The sequence below is a fragment of the Polyodon spathula genome, chromosome 3 (genome assembly GCF_017654505.1).
Source record: "Polyodon spathula isolate WHYD16114869_AA chromosome 3, ASM1765450v1, whole genome shotgun sequence".
Lineage (NCBI taxonomy): Eukaryota > Metazoa > Chordata > Actinopteri > Acipenseriformes > Polyodontidae > Polyodon > Polyodon spathula.
In genome coordinates this window covers 62,964,951-62,985,206 of record NC_054536.1, presented here as the reverse complement: position 1 = coordinate 62,985,206, position 20,256 = coordinate 62,964,951, and the positions used below count along the sequence as shown (strand labels likewise).

The window sequence follows — 20,256 nt, the reverse complement described above, 5'->3', positions numbered from 1 at the left end:
GTTGTTCCACACTTTCCCATCCCATCTCGTCTCGTCCGTTCTCCCTGCTTGGCCTGGGAAACGGCATTTACACACCTGATCCTCTCCTCCTGCTTTTGTACCTCATTGACTACCAACTTCCTCCGTTGAGCCAGGGTTGCCTTGTGCCATGTAGGAGGAGCTGAACTGAGAACAAAACCTCCTTTTCCATGCTGAACTTAATATAATATCTCCAGTTCGAAGGGCAGCCTTAGCGTCTTCCACAGCTTTCTTTGCCGTCCATTTTCTTCCAGTTTTCAACACAGGTGCTGCCTCAATTACGCATTTGTCACGTGAATCTACTAATGTCATTTCCAGTCGGACTTTGGCGCACTTAAACTCCTCGGTTAGAGCAGAGATTGGTAGCTGCAGTATTCCTTTACCTTAAAGTCCCACTCTGCTGAGGCAGCGTGGAACTTCCAACCATTTCCTGATATATGAACTGATTAAAGCTTCCAGCTTTTCAATTGTTGTCAAGGAAACCTCGTACACAGTCAGTGACCAGAGCAGTCTTGGCAGTAGACCAAACTAAAAGCACCAGAGTTTCAGTTTGCCTGGTAAAGCGCTGCTGTGTATGCTCTTCAACCCTTCCACTGCTTGTTGTCTAACTTCTCCCACATGAACTGTGTCCTTTAGATCCCCGTCGTAACATCTCCCTAGACTTTTCACTGGCTTCTCGGACACTGTTGGTATTGCCTCACCATTAATGTAGAACCTTTTATCTACTGGTTTTCCTTTAATTATAGAGATGGTCCTTGATTTAGTGGGCTTAAGTTGCTTTCGTGCTCATTCAATGTTATTGGTTAATTTGCCCAATAGCCGATTAGTGCAGGCTACTGTTGTTGTCATGTCATCAATGTATGCTTGAATTGGTGGTAGTCGCATTCCAGAAGCGAAGCGGTCTCCTCCCACTACCCATTTTGCTTTACTTATAATTACTTCCATTGCCATGGTAAAAGCCAGTGGAGAAATGGTACATCCTGCCATTATTCCAACTTCTAGGCATTGCCATGTAGTTCTGAATTCTGAAGTTGAAAAACCTAAATTGCAAATCTCCAAAGTAGGCTTTCACTAAATTTGTTATTGTCATCGGTACGCTGAAAAAATCAAATGCTGCCCAAAGAAGTTCATGTGGCACTGAACCATATGCATTCACCAAATCCAGGAATATCACATGGAGCTCCTTCCTCTCCTTTTTTGGTGATTGAATTTGTTGCCAGATTACGCTGATGTGTTCTAAGCAGGGAAACCTGGAATGCCTTCTTTTTGTACTGAAGTGTCAACGAAGCAGTTCTTTAATAGGTAGGTTGACAGTCTCTGACTGGTGCTTGTAGAATCCTTTTCTTTTGGTATAAAGACTCAACCTGCTTGGCGCCATGGTCTTGGTGCAACCTGTTTTTCCCATGCCACTTTCATCAATTTCCACAGGATTCGTAGAACTCCAGAAGCACTCTTGTATACTCTGTATTTTCACAGCTTGCTCTACTTCTTTCCACTTTTGATTGATAGGTGGAATATCTGAAGGAATTGAGATAGGTGCCTGCCTTTTTGAATCTGTATGTGTTTCCTCCAAATATCTCTCCAGCTCAAACTTAGATGATTTTTGTGTCATTTTTCTTGCTGGTGAATATCTTCTTTACAAATTTGAATGGATCTTTATAAAAGTTAGTTCTCGCACGCTCTTTCTTTTTGTAGCGTTTCTGTAGGCGCTCAGCTTTGCGCAATGTTGCAAGCTTATCTTTTATGACTCTTTGTAACAGATTGAGTCCCTCCTTCTGACTTTGTTCTGCTCTTCTCCATTGCTTCCTTAACTGCCTCCTTTCTCTAACTAAGCGGTCAGTCTCTTGCTGATGTGTATACTTTCCAGGAATAGTTTGTACTTTTTCCTTCCTTTTTTCAATTCCAAACCTCTCACTGCCATATGCGTAGATGATGTCCCCAAATTTATCCAGCTTCTTTTCAACTCTTCCATTTAACCTTTCCAAAGTAGAACAGAGATCTGTGTTTACTGTGTCCCACGCAGTTTTCTCACAAGCTCTTGTCCATTTAACTCCAGGCTTGTGCCCGTTGAGGTTCTTTTCTCTCTTATGCTGGTTTGTCTGACCGGGTTCACAAGGATCATTAGGTTCATCACTAGTTGTATCCACGCAAGTCCTCCTCAGGTCTATGACAAGGGTGCTGATATCCTGCGAACTGTGGTTTGCTTCCTGTCGTTGGATTTCATTTGTCTGACTTGACTGACTTCGTAAGAAGTACTGATCAATGTGAGGCCCTTGTCCCTTCTCCCTCAAGCATTTCATTCTACCTTGATGAATCTTCAAACCCCTGACCGTCATCGCCTTGCTCCAGCTGCAGACACAAACCTGGAATTCCATGTCTTTGCTGACTGCAGATCTTGAACTAAATAGAGACTTAAACACGGTTAAGTAACTTTGCAACCTTATGCATATAATTTATGGTACTATATGTATAATGTCTATTATATTCCCTTTTAACGTTGACACAACTAATATTATAATATTATCTGTCATTTAAAGTTTGGAACCTGTCTATTTACACTATGGATTTAGACCGGCACTATAATTGCTACTAATATCTTCCTCATAATTATCCTTGCAGGCAGTTTGAACTTCACTCCCCAGATGCCAGGCACACCGTGGTCCTGAGATGCAAAGACTCAGCCACAGCACAGGGCTGGTTTAGTGCTATACAATCCAACGCTATTAACTCAGTTGCCAAGGTTATAGCAGAAGTCAAAGAGCAGACTGGAAGAACTGGGATCGCTGGGAGTCAAGAAATACGACATCTAGGCTGGCTTGCAAAAAAGGTAATCAAATTTATCTTTTAACAATAACACTGCTTCATATATTGGCCATTTACACTGTTTTGGCATTTATCTTGAACTTCAAAACACTGGATGACTTGTTACAGACAATACATAAATAAACAAACAAGTAAATAAATAAATACATAAACAATTAAATTCCTAGAACTGAAATGTGTCATTTAAGAGACCTTTGGGTAAAAGTGGCTTGGGTAGGGGTTGCTTAAATAATAGACAACAGAGGAGAACTGTGTTCAAGGGTTGTGACAGATATTTGGTAGCCTCTTCAAACCTGTAACTTGGAATGGGCGTCAATATCCATCTGATACACAAGCCAGTGATATTTAATGGCTAAAAGAGAAGGGATTGTTGTATGATTGGTTTGTTTCTTTGATGCTTTCTTTTCATCACTGCCTCATTAAGTAAACTTTGGCAGGAATCAGAGGTAGAAAAGTAATAGAGATGAAATCTGTGCTTTTTTGGCTATTCTCTTCTCTAGGTCTAATGGGGCCCTTAGAGGCAACGGTTACTTTGTGTTTTTTTTTTCCCTCATCCCATGATGACTGGCTGTGAAGGGAAAGCCTTCAGTACATGTTCTGTAGTGCTTTCCACTGTGCTCTCTGCAACAACTGTGGCTTTTATCAAGGGCTGGTTTCAGGGGCTCTTTAGCTCTGACGCACTGCTGGAACAAACTGGAAACACTTTGTATTTGGTACTTTGATAGAAAGCAGAAGCATCTGCACTGCTGGGGGTGTTCTTATTGTTAACCCCAGTACCCACAGTTAAGACAAGTAACAGGTTCCTTTTTTGTCTTGCCTCTAGAATTATGTTCCTTTTTTATATTTGGCTGGTGAAATCGCAGATTTACCACTGTGCTGTGGTAGCGTCTGGTCAATGCTCTGTGGTACAGCACTGTGTTAGTGGATTGTGCTGGTGAATTTGGTCTTTGCTACTGGGAATGCAGTTGTGAGCTGATCACTTCAGAGGCCTGTAATGAATGTCCATCTCATATTTGTTCTTTATGATTACCATTTATTATCCCAGGGCAAGCGTAGAAACAAAGGACACTCTTGTTCTGCAGGTTATTTCGAAAGCTAAACCATGTTTTGGGGGAAAAAAAGGTGATGGTTACCTACATAAGCGTTAATTTAAGTGTAAACACTTGTGTCTGGTTTCACAGACCCAGATTAGCTCTAATTTTGAACTACCCAATGTTGATGTATGTAGGGTAGTCCAAGACTAGTGCTAATCGGGATCTGTGAAACCAGCTCTTAATGTTTTAATATGATCAAATTGATTACATTTGCTCAAAGTCTATCTAAAATTACATTATGACGGCCATACAAAATAGTGATTTTTCTTCGGCAGTTTCCACCAGTCAAAAATAAATATGTGTTAACTGCATGCTAGATTTGAAAGGAATTCCTTTTCTGCTCTTTTGTAGGTTGGTTTTCATTAGAGCTCAGGCCATAGACTACGTACAGATGAATTCCCTTAAAAAACAAACTACTTACTTTTTTTCTATCTAGGGTTTTATAAGGGACCATCTGATATTCAATTGGTGGTTAAAACGAATTTTAACCATCAATTTAAAAGATTACAATTCTGGCATAATTTAAAAAAGGGAACTGCGTGGGTTTGGGTACTTTTACATTGTTCTGGCATCCATACCTTCCTGTAATCTGGGGAAAGATAGAGGTAAAATGTACATGGGAACAATTTCAAAAGAGTTTGGTCTTGGTATCAAGGGTGTGCTGTTCTTGGCAAAATATTAATGGAAGTGTTATTCCTTTATTATTGTATAATTCTTTTTCCATAGAGATGTTAGCCAAATAACTTTTCAGCATCTAGAAATATCTCTTGTCTGATAAAATGGGGTGTTGCTTATTTGTCTATGATTACATATTGTCTGATACTAGCTGAATCAGAGTAGTTGCAAAGACTAAGTCATTTTATGATAGTGATCAAATGTTCTGCTTTTAAATTAGTTAAAGCTGGAGTCCTGTATAACCTCAAAATAGAGTGAAGAAAAAAGAAAAAATACCAAAGATAATTGCAGTTTTATCCACACAGACAGCTGTACAGAAAACTTAAACAAGTAACATGCATACTGTACCTCGTGTTGCAACTTTAGATATAGTATAATATTAGAGCAAACAGTATCATGAAAAACTGGCTCGCTAAACACTATGGATAACACTGAACACTTTGTCCTGTTCATAACAGGTCTACAGTGTATGGTTTTCACTTTGCTAATAGGAAAAAAGGATCATGTTCCCAATTTTTTTTTTTTTTTTTTTTTTTTTTTTAAATCTCAATTGCATTTTTTTTTTTTCCCCGGTGAACCACATTTCCTACTGCGGGCAAGCTTGCATGGCATATTATTAATTTGTTCTAACACCTGTTCAATATATACAATGAAAACGCAACTAAGTTTTACATCAATATCTCATTGGTCACATGCATAATGTTATTTACATTTTAAATAGTGAGCAGATAGTTTTATTGACTGTTTGAATTGTATTGTTACTTGGGATAACAAAGGCAAGGGGTCACCACACTGGCCCAGGACGTCATATCTGTGTAATTATTTTCAGGCTGCAGTGGCTACAGCACGAGAAATTCCAGGAAGAAATAACCTGCACATCAGCAAAGTCACTGTAGCTCGCCATCTGCATGAAAATGATTTGCATACTCGGAGGCCGTTCAGGGGTAACATGTTGACAGCTGAAAGATGAAACCGGCATCTTCTGTGGGCCAGAGAACATCTGTGGTGGTAACAGAGAGAGTGGTGGAGTGTTTTATTCACCGATGAATCCCGATTTGCCCTTGACAGACCTGACGGAAGACAACGTGCGTGGAGACATCATGGTGAGCGTTATTCTGACTGTTGCATTGTTCAAGCCAACCGGTGGGGCAGTGTAAGTGTGATGATGTGGGGAGGAATCTTCTTTAACACAAGAACGCCATTGGTGCAGATTGAGGGCAACCTTACTGCTCAGCGATACATTGACAAAGTCCTTGAGGTAACAATTTTTCTGGTCCTGCAAGCCAAGCCGGACGTATCGCTTTTCCAGCAGGACAACGCAAGAACACACAGTGCTAGGATTATAATTGCATGACAAGAAAACAGTGTCAAGGTCTTACCGTGGCCAGCTTTTTCACCTGACCAAATCGCCAGTGCCATCCACAGGAGACAGTCGCAACCAGCCAACCTTCACCAGCTGGCTGCAGCTGCACAGGAAGAGTGGCGGAACATCCCACAGCAGTCTATCCAGAGGTTGATCAGGTGTATGTGTCTGATCAGGGAGGTCATATCCGATACTAATTTTGTAATGTTTTCATTTTGACAGTGTGTCACATTTCATACTGAAAATGTATCATAATTCTTTGATCTGTATTTTTGTTCACATTTTCTTTGATTTTGTTTGATATCTATCTTTAAAATATTTGATTCAATCCATTAGACCTGAGTGTTGCATTTCTTTTGTGCGTCAGTATATTTGGCTGTAATATTTCAGTATGTAAATGATGATCCTTTTAGTACAGTACACCTCGCAAGACATTGAAATTCAAATCAGTCTAAAACAATCATTAAGATCTTTATCATTGAGTTTTTATGTTAATGAATATGTAAATAAAGGATGTTGAATGTGGTATTTTCATTCATGTTTATGCAAAGCATGTAGGGAAGCTGGGATGTTTATTGTATTGTGTTTTTCTCAGTATTTATATTCACTGCATTTTCACTGTGATTGCATTTTAGAGATGTTGACAACTTCACTTTTAAAACCATCCTGATAAACTTGTACATATACAGATGCACATCCAGGTGCCTCAATAAAGCAGAATTCAAAGAACCATTTGTCATCTGTAGTACGAGGCTGATTGTCCACTCTACTCTTAACCTGGAAGGCTAATGCAAACCGTGAAGTTTATAATTGGGGGTATGAAATTCCAGCAGATTTAAAAACAATAGTTACAACGCTTTTCATTCTTACTTTTAGAAAAAGCAAGTTAGCGATTTCTTGAATTGTAACAATATAAAAAGAAATACCAAAAGATGTGTTTACTTGACTTATAATTGATTATATAAATGTAAACTCTGCTAGGCTAAGCCATCCCTGGGTGTTATTAGCTTTTTAGATCACCCTGTATAATGTTTTATAAAATCCAGATCTGGCTTATTCTGGTGGGGTTAATAAATCCTGTTTCTTATCAGTTTTATAATTTACAATCTACTATGAGACTAGAAAACTAGCAAGACATAACTATTTTGCAGGAAGGATCAGGTAAATGAAAGTTCAGAGTTCAGAGTTGGCTTCTTCCTGGTTTGCTCCAGTTAGAATCTTTTTTATTAGTCTAAGAAAATTTGCCTTTCCCTTTGACTAGCGTCAACATGGGGTCAGTAGTTCACAGATATGATAAGATCACCACTGCAAACCATTCTTCTTAAGAACTGATGCACAACAACACCGTCCCCTGCAGGGAGACTTAGAAATACTGCAGTTGCACTGTCACCCAACTTCTCTCGCCTTTCAATAACTTATTCACGGTGTGTTTAGTAAGGAGGTTCTGATCATTGGCATTATTAACCCTATAGCTAAACATGATGAAATGATTATCATTATAATTTGGACATATACTGCTCAAATGGAAAGCACTGGAGGTCAGAATTCTAATGTGCAATATGAGATCTGAGTAATTCTGCATTCATACTGTGAACAGACTTTGCTGTGGTGGTATTTATTGAGATGTCGGAACTTGTCACTCCAGAAAAATGTGAACACCTTGCAGATTTTGACATTGGAATTGTAAGTTAAAATGCCAAGAAAAATCATTCCAGAAAGTCCAAAAACACGTGGAAGCTTGGTGGTCCAGTGGTTAAAGAAAGGGGCTTGTTACCAGGAGGTTCTAGGTTTAATCCTAGCCACTGACTCACTGTGTGTGACCGTGAGCAAGTCACTTAACCTCCTTGTGCTCCATCCTTTGGATGAACCAATGTCCGAACAAGCAACTGCAGCAGCAGCTATGATGCATAGTTCACCCCCAAATCTCTAAGTCACTTTGGATGAAAGCAACTGCTAAATAATTACAATAATGTGAAACACAAGCTCACAAGCTGTATATATATATATATATATATATATATAGATATATATATATATATATATATATATATATATATACATACACACACACACACACACACACACACACACAACTATGATATACAATCAATAGCTTTAAATACCTAAAAGTGAAGGAGATGTGATACCTTTTATTGGGTTATAATTTGTTTAGTTAGTCCAATAAAAGATAGCACATCTCCTTCTCTTTGTCTGTCCTCTGGACTGATACAGCTACCATTTTATTGCAATACATTGTTGGTAGATGTATTGCAATAAATATATTCCGCCCGAAGAAAATAATTTTGAGATCTTGAAAGCTGGTATCACAGTTAATCTAAAACAGTAGAACATCTTCAAATCTTTTATCTTAAATATAAAAATGAAACCTACATTTGTAAAACAGGCATACTATGCATAACTTTTTAGGCAAGATTACTCATGTACTGAGGTGCAACTCTGTTTCAGTGTCTGGAAATATACAATTTCAATCAGACACATTTATATATAATTTTTTTTATTTTTAAAACAATCCTTACATTGGTTTATTTTTTATAATCTATATGTTTAGAAACGTTTGTCTTCTGTTCGTAATATTGTATCCTAACCTTAATGCAGAATTACGTTTAGTATCCAAGTGCCATGGAAAAACAAACATGGTATGCAATAACTGAGTGATAAAAGATTTAGGAGTGCATTCAATTAACACTAAGGTATTGCATGTTGAAAAAAATGTGTAGCAAAGTAAAACAAAAACAAGTAACCTGTGTGTAGGTAACTATTTCTAAATATATTTTTGTTTGCCTGCTTCTCATTTGATCATTTTTATTACAGCTGGAGCATGAGAAGCAGCACTGGAAGCCGGTTTTGGTGGTTGTAACTGAGAAAGACCTGCTTCTGTATGACAGCATGCCAAGAATGAAGGAGGCCTGGTACAGCCCTGCTCACACCTACCCTCTGCTGGCTACCAGGTAACCATAGCCCACAGGACAGAATTAAACCCTGAGCCCAAAGAGGCTTAAATGTTAATCTAACTTTGTAATTCAGACTGCAGGCAATGTGTTGTTGGAGCTGGAGTGTGTCAAATTAAACTCAGATACAAATGTTTCTTTGTTTTTCTTTTTAATTTTTTTATTTGTAATTTGTTTAATTTATTTGTATTTAATATTTTACGATGAATGTGGCAGTAGATTCAGAGGACTAATAATGCTTTTATAGTGATATTATAAAATGTCTGTCTAATGAGCTGGAATATCATTAATACACAGAATTGTGGGAGTCTGGAACCAACTCCCCAGTAATGTTGTTGAAGCTGACACCCTGGAATCCTTCAAGAAGCTGCTTGATGAGATTCTGGGATCAATAAGCTACTAACAACCAAACGAGCAAGATGGGCCGAATGGCCTCCTCTTGTTTGTAAACTGTCTTATGTTCTTATTACATTTATTCAGTTCACTAGTTTAACTTACTGTTTCTTTCAGATGCTGTGAGGCAGACAAGATCCAAGTGTTTACTCCATTTATTAATTAACATGTTATTCTTTAAAGGAGAACTATCCATGTTAATGTTACAAAAAGGAGAAACAAACAACCAGAATATCAGTTCTTTTTAGGTCTTCTGCTACTGCTTATTAGCTGTCAATCTTACAAGTCAATAGGGGAGCTTCTGGTTACTGACAGGAAATAAGGTGGGGTTGGAATATTTGCTTTCCAGGGGTGACAACCAATTAAATTCATGATGACCTGAAGTCAAGGCTTGCAAACAGATTAATTTAACCTAGTGTAGTACCAGGTATCATTTTTTTTTTTTTAAATTAAAAAACAAACATTCCTTAAACACTGTCTGCCCAGTAACCAAACATAGTAAAAAGTGATAAACTTGGGAAAAAACACAAACAGTCCAGTTACTGTACAGATTATTTGCTTTAAAATAGTGTTGTAGTGATACTGTAAGTAATTTGTTTGCACAGTAAACTTATATCTCTCTCTACATCTCTATCCAGAAGCCAAAATTTCTCACCAAGGATGGTATGTTTGTCATTTCAGGCTTGTTCATTCAGGTCCAGGGATGGGGTCACCACAGCCAGGAGTAAAACTGTCCTTTGCAACTCGAACAGGCACCAGACATGGCATCGAGTCCCATCTATTCAGAGCAGAGACCAGCAAGGAGCTGTCTGAGTGGACCAGGCACATAGTACAGGCCTGCCACAACTCAGTCGAGCTTGTAAAGGAAATCACCACAAGTGAGTGTGCGATTAACATTGTTTTATCATTCCGTTTCCTGTTTTTTTTTTTTCTACGGGTCCTTGTGGCAAAGTGGCTTGCAGTGCTCAGGTGTAGAGGTGATGGAGTGCTCATACAACAGAGTTCATGGTCCAACAGTTCTTTATTTTGTTGCACAGTTTGGCACCGATAAATAATAACACTGGCAATTACACAGCAAAACAATACACGGTTTCAGTTCTGAAATAATAATAATATAGGCACGGCTCCTTTCTCGCAGTGCTCCCGTGCTGGTGGTGAATACATTGATTGTGATTGGTGCAGTATATGTAATCCAGGTTGGATGCTGGCTTTACCACGACAGCTCCAGGTTGTTAGCCGTCTACTAATTACAAAGCAAACACTATTAATACACACTTACAAAAACACTCACGATTAGTTTATAGTTTTGGAATCCATCTTTAACCATAACAAAGGAACAGATCGCTTGGCCACATCCCGATATACCTTCAGTCACGCCCCCTTTGGTAGCGAGTGCAATCACTTCTCCAATCTATGACTGACACATCTTCCGACTGACCCTGAAGTGAACTGTCAAACCACCCAGGCCAGGTCACACTGTTCCTGTTATACCATGCCCTCACAGGTCAGGAGGGAGATTGTTGACTCAGATTCATTTGCTCCCTCTCGCAGTCCTGCACCCTTGGTTTTATCATTTTCAATGAAACAGTATTTATAAATGTTTGTATTCTCTGTGTGGACAGTACCAGTATTTATTTAACTGCTTTTAAAGGATAAAAAACATGTTCATTTTACAAAACCTGTAGGCGGAATTATGGGATTTTCCCAGATTTACACAGAAATGTGTTCAAGGGGCAAAGCTGCAGTACCAATTTTACTACTCATTCCCTTATTATTAATGTTATCTTTTAAACTGTGTTTTCGTGTGATAAAAATCAAAATGTAAGCCTTATCGTATTGTAGGACCATAGAAGTAGACAAAGGGTCAAACATATTTAGAATTACAAGTTTAGCACTTGCAATGTGTGATAAAATTAAAGTTGCAGAACATTACTTTGAAATGTGTTTGAATTGGTTTAGAATGAACAATTAGGAAACTGGTTAAATGTTATTGTTGAAAAGTGAAGTGGAAAATTATTGATGCTGACTGCTAATTAGCTTTTGTGCTTTATTTGTACATTTCAGTTCACACTAAACAATTTATTTGTTTTTCACTAATTGAATGTGATGAACTGCAAAGTGTGTGGTTGTCTTAAATTGGCCAAATAATAGAAAGACAATATTTGAGTTTAAACACCTTAATTTTGTAGTTCTTTTGCAGGAAGTCGGTAGGCTGAGCTATGTTGGTGTGAAAATAAAAGACTGTTTTTTTGTATCCTGTTCACACTATTTTAATAATGTGCAATCAACATTATGCAAAAGTCAGTGTTTATGTAGAGGTCAGAGCTGGGCAAAGTTCCAATCCAGGTCTTTCTTCTGAATTGTTTAACTGAACCTAATAAACCTCCTTCCAGACTCATTTGTATTGGTCTTATCCTAATAATACAGCATGCCCTACATTTGTTTACAAGAGCTACAGTTTGGAATACTGTATTTTAGTCAGGTCTCGTTTGAAAACATGTAATTTGGGCAAACCTGAAATTTTAAAATATGATAATGATTACTTTGGTTTTTTTCAGTTTGAATACTAGAATACAACCCCCAGAAAAGGCCATTTGTCCAGGAACATTAGAAACAGAGCTTGAAATGAACTGGCACACTTAATTAATGGGGCAGGCTTTGTGTATTGCACACAGTACAATGCTCTTAATAATAATAATAATAATAATAATAATAATAATAATAATAATAATAATAATAATAATTTGATATTAACCTGTGCCTTTCATTAAAAGTAATTTCCCAAAGGGTTTATAAAAAAATTATTTTATATTATATATATATATATATATATATATATATATATATTTAACAATACAATAAAAGATTTTCAAAAGCTGTTTTAATGCACTATGAATGGATTCATCTACGCTACCATAGTTTGTTTACAGCGTGTAAATATGTATGTGATAGCAGAATAAAACCATTTGTAAAAACCTTGTTGAAGAGCCCATTTAACTAAAGGAACCCTGCATTTTTCCCAAAAAGTGCATATTTCTGGTGCCAGGTACATTGTGGGGGTTCTCTTTTCCACCTAAGCCTAAAAATGGTACAGCAGTATTGATAGTCGTTCTCAGCGCCTTCAGGCGCCTGTTCTGAGTCCTGCGTTTGTAATGTCCACGTGCCAAAACATATCAGAAAGCATTTTGGAGGATATTGGAGGAAACACAAAAAATGTAGTTCGGTATTAAACGCTGCGTAGTGTGGATGCTAACTGTATTTAGCACTTTTAAGTCAGTTTAAAGGCAACTAATATGGTTTAAAGGCATAGTGTGAACAGGGCCTTAATTTCAATGTCTATATGTCTAATAATTGAAGAGATATTAGCTGTTGAAAATAACGTTGGCGGCAACAGATTTCCAAAAATGTATAGGCTGTCCTTTGGAGGCCAGGTGTGGTCCTGTACTATATGTGAGACCCATTTCAGATACATGAATTGGTGGGAAAGCCCTCTTTGGCAAAAACACTTTTTTCTCCATTAACTGTACTGTTTCAGTATTGAGGCTTGAACGGGTGCCCACTGAGACCACTTTTGCCATGTTTTAGCATTAAAAAGATAGGGGTCAGGTTAAGAGCACTTGAATTAATTGATTTTGTGTTTGTTGCAGTGGTTTCTTTTCAAAGCTATATTGTTCGGGTGTGCTTAAATGTAGCTACATCAGTTACTCTCTAACAATAAGCTGCCTTTTGAAGCTTGTAATTTACATTCAAATCTACAAGTGGGTAGCTGTTGTAGGATCAGGGAGACACTTTGGACTACAAAAACGTGTGCCCTGTGGAGTATGTAGGCTTAAAATAACTTTACAAAGGGCAGATAGTAAGCTTGTTAGATGCAAGCATGTATTTGTTTGTTGAAAAAAAGAGAACTAGTGGTTGTTATAGAAACAGAACTTGATACTTCTTGCTAATTGAAACCCGAGGGTCATCGACTATTTGCAGCTATGTAAAGGAACTTCTTTGTGACCAATTCAATGAGTTTGTGGGTTTGAGTTCTATCGGATTAGCGGGCCACTGATGTAAACAATGGCTATGTTTACATGCAAGTTGGAGTCTTACCAAATGCCATGCTTTACGTGTTGAATTTAAAGTGTTACCGCTGAATTACATTAGCTGCGTTACATAGACAAGTCTTCACCAGTTTTGTTCAGATGGACTTGCAGTACTTTGTCGGGAACTTGTTGCTATCCACGCTCTTCGGTTGTCATGTGATTTCCTTGTATCGCAACAATATACAAATCGCAAACAAATTGGTTTCAGATGTAAGATGGACACCAGAAGTCATTCTTTTGCACAAATTACTGAGATTGTCAGAACCTGGGGATATAAGGCAGTACATGTCTGTCTGTCTGTCTGTCTGTCTGTCTGTGTGTACATCACACTTTTTCAGTAGAGCCAAACTGCCTCAGAGTAGATGAAGTAACTGACTAAACAAACAATCTGGTTTCTGTTGGAAAAGGAGTGCTATTTTCCATGGTTAGAAAGCACAGTATCCTTGTTTATTTAAAGCCTGTATTATGACAAGTTTTGCTCAACTAAGTGAATGTTATAAATAATTTCCAGTGTGCTGACGCATGACTGGCTGAACTATTCAAGCCGCTTGTCTTATTTTCATCAAACTGTAAATGGGAAATTTGTTATGAGAGTCTACATGATATGTATTGGAGGTCGGCCAAGTTATAGGCATGTTATTTACATTCCTTATTTTGTGTTTTTAGGTTGTACATACAAGAACCAAGAATGCCGTCTGACTATTCACTACGAGCAAGGGTTCAATGTGTCAGCTGATCTGCAGGAAGGGGCTTTGTTAAAATCCCTTTTTAATTATCCTTTTGAGAAATTGAAAATGTCCTCGGATGATGGTGTGAGGATGTTTATTTTAGACTTTGGAGGAAAGGAGGGTGAAATTGTAAGTATTGTGTTCTCGATTTAAGTATGGAAAGAAACAGGAACTGTCATAAACAGTCCTTATCCTTTGTGACGTTTTAAAAAACTTTTTTTTTTTTTTTAAACCAAACTCTCATATATTTATTTATTAGCCATCAGTGCACTCCAATTCATCAGAAATTAAACCTGTTCCACTTGTTAACCTTTTATCTAAAGAGATTTTGCTACATGAAACCTAGTTGCAAATCACAGTAGAGGATCTAAAACAAATGTAACCACACTGTATGCTTTTGCAAAAGAACTGGGATTAATTTGTGGAGCAGAAAGACATGGTTTTATATTCCTCAACTACCAGAGATTACACTGTGTAACAATTTTTTTTTTTTTTTTTTTTTTGTTCCTGGGTAGTAAGTGTTATTTCCTAATTGCTTATGCCTCAAAACTATAGAACATTTCTATTACTCCCCACAAACTTTGCTTTTGTGACCAGGACAGTGATATTTCAAAATATCACTATTTCCAATGGGAAAACGGGCAAATGTGTGTCTTTTCATTCACATAAAGTCAGTAAATACAGTATAATTGTAAATCTCAAAAAACTACTCACTTCTAAATCTTTTGTAGTCATCTTTGTATTTCTTTAGTATAAATGCATGTTAATTTGGATTCATATGTTGTTTTTTTCTGACTTTATGTGAATGAAAAGACATACATTTGCCCATTTTCCCATTGGAAATAGTGATATTTTGAAATATCACTGCCCTGGTCACAAAAGCAAAGTTTGTGGGGAATAATAGCCATTTTCTGTAGTTCTGAGACATAAGCAATTAGGAAATAACACTTACTACCCAGGAACAAAAATTGTGTTACATAGTGTTATTATACACTCAAGGGGCAAAACTGAAATGAAAAGTTTGGATATTCTGGGGCTGATTCAATCGAGTTAGAGATACAGTTTTATGACTTGCGTTATTTTGCTGTTCTGAAGACCTTTTCGATTACTAAATTGTTAACAATTTCTGGTAACATTATAAAGGCTATTTAAACACAAATATACTGCACCTCTAAAAAGTTTAAATGTCACCATAGAATATGGATATAACAAAGGTGCATTTCTTTGTATTTAATCTCCTTCCTAATCTTTTAAGTAATATTCAGATACCTCAGACATATTGTACTACAACTTGTGAGACTTGTCTAATGGTTACCAGGACTACCAGGTATTGGGGCAAAAACCTGAATTACATTTTTGAAAAAATTAAGACTTCATGACATGACCAGAACAAGTAGAGCTTTACTAGAGACTAAAAAGATTATGATGTTTTTCTTTTAATTTGTGAAACTTAATTAAAGAAATACAGGGATCTTTGCCTGCAAACAGTTATTACAATTTATATGTATTCTTATTAGAATATAATCTGTTAGGAATGTGTAATGCAGGCTAATGTAGTTGTCTTTCGTTTTGATGACAATACACTACTGTGTACTAAATGGACTGGCACTTATTTCTATAAGACTCTTTAGCTGATCTAGCTAATAAAACATCTATGACAGAGAACTATAACTGAACAGCACCTTAACATTAACACAGTAAGAAAAAACATAGTATTTAAAGAAAATGTAATTTTGAAGCTACTTACCCTTAAGGTACTGAATATACTGGTGTTAAATATTTTAAAGTATTCAAAAGTGAAGACATGAATGGGATTGTAGTCAATAATTAGTGGGTGGCTTTTCAGGCAAAAAACACTATTGAACTGATGGGCTGTGCAGAAAGATAGTTTAGGAGTCTAACCTTTTCCTTTCATTCTCTTCTAGCAACTCGATCTCCACAGTTGTCCGAAGCCCATCGTTTTTATTCTTCATTCATTTCTCTCTGCAAAGATTGCACGACTCGGCTTGGTGGCACAAGACAGATTGGCTGCTGAGTGACTGATCAAACGTCTCAGAACAGATCAATACGTCTTTTTAACATGGTACAAAAAAAATTGTAAAATGGGGCCAAGTTGGACCCAGAAACTCAAGGGTGTTTTGGGACAAAGAACATTTGTTAATTTGTTCACATTGAAATAAAATGTAATTTAAAAGTGTAACAGATCTTTATTACTTGAGAATTATATATATTTTTTTTAAGAAATGCATATTCATTCATAATTGAAGTAGGGATAAATAACACTAAGCAATTCTAAAATACAAAACTGGATGAGTTTGGGGGGGGGCAAGTGAGTAATGTTTATTTTGTTCATAAACAATTTAGGCTGAGAGGCCCTTTTTAATACATCTGTAGCATCCACTTCTCTGTGTTGTGTGTAGGATTGAAACACATCTGCGTTTTGTTTAATACAGTAGGTGTTACATCTTATGCATGAATGGATTATCTCCAGCAGCTACATGTAGAAATGGAGAAGTGAAGTTTAAAAAAAAAAAAAATAGTAGTTATAATTTTTGATTAAACATTCTTGCCTTAATTAGTGCAAATGATAATGCTTATTGTATTGTATATCTGAAGGAAGAAACAGATTGTTTTTCCCTTTGATGATTCACCGCCACTGTGATTTACAGATCATGAAACTGGTGGCTGTTGTCACCTTGATTTTAGTTGAACAATCATGCTGTTAGCCTCTTACAGTACAGGTCAAAAGTTTGAGTACACTTGCTGGAAACTAGATTTTTTTCATAATTGACAATGTTTTATGTCGTATACGTTTCTGTAAATACTTGAAAATGAAAACACGTTACAATATACAAAACAAAACATAAGGAGTATCAAAGCAATGTTGAATAAAATTAAAAATTGTCTCTAAATCATGGATTTCTCAAAATAGCCACCCTTTGCCTTAATAACAGCCTCAAATATGAGGCATTTGGTTAACAAGTTTCAGCAGGATATCACCCGACATGTCTTCCCAGCTCTTCTGCAGCAATTCCCAGAGATGTAGGGCACTTGCGGGTAGCTTTGCTTTGACTCTTCTCTCCAGTTTGTCCCATACAAGTTCTATGGGATTGAGGTCTGGAGACTGGGCAGGCCAGGTCATTAGATTGAGTTGTCCTTCACTTTCCTTCTTGCACAACTTTGAGGTGTGTTTCGGGTCATTATCTTGCTGAATAATGAAGGACTGTCCAACTAGCCGTAATCCTGATGGAATGGCATGCCTATGAAGTATGCTATGATAGCCATGCTGGTTGAGCTTGCCATGGACTTAGTAAAGACCACCAACTCTGTCACCAGCAAAGCAACCCCAGACCATGACACTGCCTCCTCCATGCTTGACAGTGGGAACCACACATGCAAAAATCATGCGCTCACCCTCTCTGCGTCTGACAAATACTCGGTCGTTGGACCCAAATATTTCAAATTTTGACTCATCATAAGACTGACTTCCACTCCTCAAACGTCCAGTTTCTGTGTTTTTTGGCCCAGGCAAGTCTCTTCCTCTTATTCAGCACTCTTAACAATGGTTTCTCTGCAGCATTCTTCCAGTTAGGCCAGCTTCATGCAATCTCCTCTGAACAGTTGATGTTGAAACATCTGTACTTCTAGTAGCATTTAGCTGCGCTTGTATTTCAGGAACAGTTAATCGCTGGTTTTGCAGAATTGTGACTCGAATGAACTTGTTCTCTGATTCTGAGGTCACCGTTGGCCTCCCTGACCTTCATGAGTGCCAGTTTCTTCAAATCGTTTGATGGTCTTGGCCACAGCAGTTACAGACACTTGCAAAGTTCTTGTGATTTGTCTTAAAGATTGACCTTCATTTCTTAAAGTAATTACAGACTTTTTTTTTTTGCTTAACTGAGCGTATTTTGCCATTTTCTGCTCCAGGAATGACAAACTTGTGCCTATGCTACCTATATTTATTGTAATCGTGGAACCTCACCTGTTAACAATAATTGGTGACAAAATGTTAATTAGGTAACATGCTAGTTAACTCAGAGAACATCTAACAAAGACACTTTTATACTTAGGCCAGTGTTCTAACATTGTGTTATACACATTTCAGACTTTTAACTAACTTGGGCTTTAGACTGAAATCCCCTTGCTTTGGGTGACCATTATATTGAAATTGACAAGATTTACATTTTCATTTAAAAATAAAATTTTGAATGCAATTCACTTATGATTATCAGCTTATATAAGTGCACATATCATATAATGAAATATTAAGTGTTTACAGAGAAGTTTATACAGTTAAAAACAGATAATCATGAAAAACCTGGTTTCAAGCAGGTGAACTCAAACGTTTGACTGGTACTGTATTTCAGCCATCACTCAGTCTGTCTGTGAAAAAAAGCAGTGTTGAAGTTAGATATTTTTCTATACTATCGTCAGCATTCTGAAGAAGGCATTGCACCCCATTTTGTAGTATTTTATGATAACACAGATCTCAATTTAAAAGTGTACTATAGTTCTCTTTAACCTAAAGGTGGACTTGCCAGCCTTTTCCAATAGTTTTTTTTTTCTTACTATACCGGTTTTTAGCTTTGGTACAACCAACCCTAGTTTCCACAACACGTTTGAATATAATGGCCTTTTTCTTGCATATGTTTAGGAATGTTTTAACTGTCTTTATTCAGATTAACCTGAAGGAAGTCACAGGTTCCCACAAAAGACACACTGAATTTAAGGGAAGTCAAATCCACTTGAATGTTACAGTGCTGTCCCAGAGTCAGCACTGTAACATTAAGAGCGCAGGTTGTCACACAGCTTGGACGGCATCGCTTCGCATCCGTGCTGTGCAAAGAGGCCGAACTTTGCTGGGGACTCTGAAGGGGGCATTACATTGGCTCTAACTCTCCCGGGGTGGGGGATGGAAAACCGGCAGGGATTGCTTCTCCTCATCGTGCAACAGTGAACCCTACTGGCCAGATACCGAGCACACACACCGAGGGGGTAAAAAGCAGGGCAGATCTCTGTTTCTGGGATCGGTAGCCCACCCACCTCTGCTCTGGCTTGATCACCGTAAAGGTGATTCTGGCTCTAGGCTTGTGAGATCAGAGGACACTCACACACACTAAGAACGTCTGAGCTGTGTGGGGACATGCTGCGGTGAGGAGATAAAACATAATTGGACATACCAAATTGGGGGAAAAATAAATAAAAATAATATTTGGTCGCTCTAAATTAAAAAAAAAGAAAAATGTTACAGTGCTACCCCGCTATAATGCAATTATCGGGGTCCATAATTAGGAGACGGCGTTATTTGTGTTTCGCCTTATAACGAATATTGTCATTTTTGTTCCCGAAATGATTTACAATCCCACAAGCCAAATTAATATTGTGTACAGTGGAAAATGAAGGAAGGAGAAGCACACAATTTGCAGTACTCAAATCCACGGTTTATTGGGACGATTATTCCCGGCCCCTCTTAGCCTGGGCTACACTAAAAACAATGAGTCTTGCACTATCACAGCAGCACATTCACACAGCAGCGCGTCTCACTCTTAGTTTTTTTTAATCTTTTAGCCATCCACACAATGTAGATTATGCAACATTATACCTTTTGAAACTGCTACTTGAGTTTTACCTTTTCTTACTTTGTCCACTGAATCAAGTTTCTTTTTGACAGAGATACTCGTTTTTTGCTGTCTGCTGTGCTTTGTACTGTATCCCAAATGGGAGCCACTGGGGGAAATAGGAGCCATGACCTTACCGTGTTATAACCGAGTCCTCACTATTAACAGATTGCATTAGAACGGGGTAGCACTTTGTGTTGTTTTGTTGTTTTCATTGCTGAAGATCATTGATTGTCTTTGTGATGCTGGCAGCAATTTATTTTTATTTTGAAGAGCAGTGACTGATGGGAGAAATACATTAAAATAAACCTCACACTGATCAACTTGAAGTGAATCTAAAGCAGAATACAATATAGAGTATTCTTTCTTCTTAAAATGACAAAATTTAGCAAGTGACCTAGCCAAACAGAAAAATAAGAAAACTGAATAAGGAATGCAATTCAGAAAAAAGCGAGTGGCATGAGTTACTGCACTTTATTTTTTCAAG

The 20,256-nt window shown here is 37.5% G+C and overlaps 1 protein-coding gene across 1 annotated transcript in view; it reads left to right on the top strand.

Annotated features, from left to right (window-relative positions):
* Positions 1–16,348, top strand: part of LOC121313293 (beta-1-syntrophin-like) — a 78,527-nt gene extending 62,179 nt beyond the window's left edge. Inside the window, exons 3-7 of the mRNA XM_041245676.1 lie at positions 2,638–2,845; positions 8,806–8,942; positions 10,017–10,213; positions 14,090–14,280; positions 16,077–16,348. Of these exons, the coding sequence (XP_041101610.1) occupies positions 2,638–2,845; positions 8,806–8,942; positions 10,017–10,213; positions 14,090–14,280; positions 16,077–16,190 (847 nt within the window). The 3' untranslated portion in view covers positions 16,191–16,348. The remainder of the gene's footprint in view (positions 1–2,637; positions 2,846–8,805; positions 8,943–10,016; positions 10,214–14,089; positions 14,281–16,076) is intronic.
* Positions 16,349–20,256: the final 3,908 nt, after the last annotated feature.